The sequence below is a fragment of the Buceros rhinoceros genome, unplaced genomic scaffold, assembly GCF_000710305.1.
Source record: "Buceros rhinoceros silvestris isolate BGI_N320 unplaced genomic scaffold, ASM71030v1 scaffold21157, whole genome shotgun sequence".
In the NCBI taxonomy this organism is placed as follows: Eukaryota; Metazoa; Chordata; class Aves; order Bucerotiformes; family Bucerotidae; genus Buceros; species Buceros rhinoceros.
This window is the reverse complement of record NW_010421829.1, coordinates 1,165-5,012: the sequence shown is the minus strand read 5'-3', so window position 1 is coordinate 5,012 and position 3,848 is coordinate 1,165. Positions and strand designations below refer to the sequence as shown.

General features: G+C 58.4%; 1 protein-coding gene across 1 annotated transcript in view; it reads left to right on the top strand.

Moving 5' to 3' along the window:
* Positions 1-3,848, top strand: part of GOT2 (glutamic-oxaloacetic transaminase 2, mitochondrial) — a 5,229-nt gene extending 1,381 nt beyond the window's left edge. Inside the window, exons 3-9 of the mRNA XM_010139834.1 lie at positions 167-226; positions 348-509; positions 722-826; positions 1,870-2,020; positions 2,105-2,270; positions 3,136-3,286; positions 3,485-3,848. Of these exons, the coding sequence (XP_010138136.1) occupies positions 167-226; positions 348-509; positions 722-826; positions 1,870-2,020; positions 2,105-2,270; positions 3,136-3,286; positions 3,485-3,607 (918 nt within the window). The 3' untranslated portion in view covers positions 3,608-3,848. The remainder of the gene's footprint in view (positions 1-166; positions 227-347; positions 510-721; positions 827-1,869; positions 2,021-2,104; positions 2,271-3,135; positions 3,287-3,484) is intronic.

Here is a 3,848-nt window from a genome sequence, read left to right as displayed (position 1 = left end):
GGGTGAGGAGTGGGCTGGGGTGGGCAGCCGTCTGCCGCCCCGTTGGTGCCCAGCACAAGCGGGAGGGCTGGCAGGGGGGCTCACACTGATGTACCGACTGGGCTTTCCCTGTATCGTACCCAGGCTGCTCAGACCCCTGTACGTGTTTCTTCCCTTGTTCCCGCAGTACGTCACTGTGCAGAGTATTTCTGGGACTGGATCTCTGCGAATTGGCGCCAACTTTTTGGTGAGTCCCTGGCTGGTGGGGGAAGGGAAGGACATCTTTTGCCCAGAGCTGAGCCTCTGGGGTTTGCTAACTGCTTGAGCCTGTTCAACCTGTTTGAACATTGTGTCTTTCTCTTGACCAGCAACGCTTCTTCAAGGCTAGCCGGGATGTGTATCTACCCAAACCCTCCTGGGGTAATCACACGCCCATTTTCCGTGATGCTGGGCTGCAGCTGCAGGCTTACCGCTACTACGACCCCAAGACATGCAGCCTCGACTTCTCTGGAGCCGTGGAAGACATTTCTGTGAGTTGCCTTTCGTATCTGGAAGCAGGGAGGTGGTGTGGGGAGGCAGCTGATCTTCTTGCTTGAGCCCAAATACTAACCCTGAAGGCACCAAGTCAAGACTAGAAGCTTTGCAGATCTCGTCAAAGCCATCTAGGGCAAGAGTCTCATCTCAGCTGCTGAGGAGACTGCTCAGGCGTCATGGATAATTCCTTCTCTAATGTCTTCCTTAGAAAATTCCAGAGAAGAGCATCATCCTCTTGCACGCGTGTGCTCACAACCCCACTGGGGTGGATCCCCGGCAGGAGCAGTGGAAGGAGTTAGCGTCTGTGATAAAGGTGAGCAGTGGAGCGTCCCAGGGGTCCTGTGCTGTTCCTGGGAGATCCACATCTCTGGGCTTTCACGGGTGGTATCTGGTCTTCATGGCATTAAAGGTTACTCCCTTCCCTGGAGCCAGGACGGGTGTCATGTTCCTGTACTGAAGACAGCAGCCAGACAGGCACCCATGAAGCTTCTAGCTGACCATCAGCCTTTCTGCTGGCACCTTCCCGGGGAGCTGGGCTAGGGAGCCCTCAAAGGGGAGCAGCAGGGTTGAAAGAGTGAGCTGTGATACCTGGAGGGGGGTGCCAGTGCTGGAAGATCTTGCACGTGCCTCATGTCTCCTCACAAGCTTCAGCCGGAAACAGATGGGGGCAGGTTCTTCCTCCATCCTTCTCCTCTTCCTCCCTGCTGCTCCCCCAAGCTGTAGCCAGTGAAATTTGGCTGGGGTATGCCTGACCCCAGCAGCGTCCTGAGAACTCTGGGGCCTACAGATGGGCTCTGTGACCAATGGGAGGGTCGTGACCTGCTGTTGTGGTGTGTGGCGGGTAGCTGTGGGTTTGGAGCTGCCTTCCCTGTGACCAGTGAGGAGGAGGAGGACTGTTGCAGCTGGGCAGGGCAGCGTCTTGATATCTCTGGGGCCTACAGATTGGCTCTGTGACCAATGGGAGGGTCGTGACCTGCTGTTGTGGTGTGTGGCGGGTAGCTGTGGGTTTGGAGCTGCCTTCCCTGTGACCAGTGAGGAGGAGGAGGACTGTTGCAGCTGGGCAGGCTGCTGCCGGCGTGGCTCTTGGCAGCCCACTGCCCTGCTCCCTGGAGCGGGGCTCAGCTCCTGTGACACCCTCTCCCCTCTTTGCTGGCAGAAACGAAACCTCCTCGTGTACTTTGACATGGCCTACCAGGGCTTCGCCAGCGGGGACATCAACCGGGATGCCTGGGCCGTGCGCCATTTCATTGAGCAGGGCATCAACGTCCTCGTGTCTCAGTCCTTTGCCAAGAACATGGGGCTGTACCTGGAGCGGGGCTCAGCTCCTGTGACACCCTCTCCCCTCTTTGCTGGCAGAAACGAAACCTCCTCGTGTACTTTGACATGGCCTACCAGGGCTTCGCCAGCGGGGACATCAACCGGGATGCCTGGGCCGTGCGCCATTTCATTGAGCAGGGCATCAACGTCCTCGTGTCTCAGTCCTTTGCCAAGAACATGGGGCTGTACGGTAAGTGGGTGGGAATGGGGTGAGTCCTGCCACAGCCCCAGCTGTCCAAGGGCAGAGCCTGGGACCTGACTGTCCCTCTTTCAGGAGAGCGTGTGGGTGCCTTCATGGTGATCTGCAGCGACGCAGAGGAGGCCAAGAGGGTGGAGTCACAGCTGAAGATCCTCATCCGCCCCATGTACTCCAACCCACCCGTGAACGGAGCCCGCATCGCCTCCATCATCCTGAACACCCCCGACCTGCGGAAGGAGTGGTAAGAGGAACCCCTCATGCTCACGACAGCGCGATGTGAGGTCTCTAGCAGCCCCGGGCTGAGCTTGCTGCTGCCGAGGGCAGCTCTTGGCTTCAGGGGTACAGTCAGAACCACGTGCCACCGCTTTCCTCTGGAGAAATCCCTGCTTGTGTCCTGGCACCAGCTGGTATTGGTCCAGCCTGACACAAACAGGATTCCCTTGTGTTACTGAGGCGGAAAACACTGAAGGAGGGGGTAAAGCTCCCCTAGGACTGAGAGCTGCTGGAGCTGCCTGTCCAAGGAGTGGAAAAGACTGGGAACAAAACCCAGGAATGTACCCTCGTGCCCTAAGCCTGCTTCCCGGCGCCAGCCCGTGCTGCTCTCCCAGCCCCTCACAGTCAAGCGCTGCCTGGCAGAACAAAGGCCAGCTGTGTGTGGAGGCTTTGCCTGGAGCTGTGGTCCTTTGGCAGGCTGACGCTGGTGGCTGATCCAGGGCCTGGCAGAGACATCTCCTGGCTGTGCTGCCCGGGAGCAGGGGATGTCTGCGTGTTGCAGGAGGTGGCCCTGCACTCATTGTTTAGCTGCAGATGCTATTTTATCTGGGTTTGGGCGGTGCTGCCTCCTACTCGCCCGTGGGTTTTAGAAGTGAGAGGTGCCCCTACACTGCTGGTGGTAGTAGCCACTCGCAGAGTCCAGGAGGAAGAAGCAGATCCCAGCTGGAGCTACAGGCTCACGCTGCCTGGTCTTTGCTCATCTGCATCCTCGTGTTTTGAGGGTATGAGGTTCCTCCCGGCAGAGAAGGTCGAGTCCTGGTAGCTGGCGGTGGGGGGAGCAGCGCCGATGCATCCCAGCCCTGCTCTGAGCGGTTCCTGGGTTGGCTTCTCAGGCTCGTGGAGGTGAAGAGCATGGCCGACCGGATCATCAGCATGCGGACTCAGCTGGTGTCCAACCTCAAGAAGGAGGGCTCCTCCCACAACTGGCAGCACATCACCGACCAGATCGGCATGTTCTGCTTCACGGGGCTGAAGCCCGAGCAGGTAAACGCAGCTCCTGTGTCTCCAGGTGCCCCTTGCCAGCAGTGTCTCTCTGGCTTTACAGGGAGCAGCGCTGGCTCTGCGGGAGAGGGATGCCCATCTGCTGGCTCCCAGTTGGCGTTCAGTTCTGGCAAGCCGGGTGTCGCTGCGCTCTCAGAGCAGAGGCTGGCCTGCGGTTTGACTTGTGCTCTTTCACCCCAGGTGGAGCGGCTGACCAAGGAGTTCTCCATCTATATGACAAAGGACGGTCGTATCTCTGTGGCGGGAGTTACGTCAGGCAACGTAGGGTACCTGGCTCATGCCATCCATCAAGTCACAAAGTAAAGAAAAAGGTGTGCCCTGGAGCTGGCGGCGTTCCCTTCCCCACCAGTCAAAGATGAGGAGGGAAAGGAAACAAGCAGAGTATTTCCAACCGCAGCCCCCGACACTGCTGCTGAATGTATCTTGTAGATGAGTTGTTGTAGAAGCCTAGTCCAAGCCTTCCTGTGTTGTGGAGCAGGGACATCGTTGCTGGCTCCTGCTCATCACAGCCGTTCTCCCCTGTTCTCCATCCCTTGTCCATCAG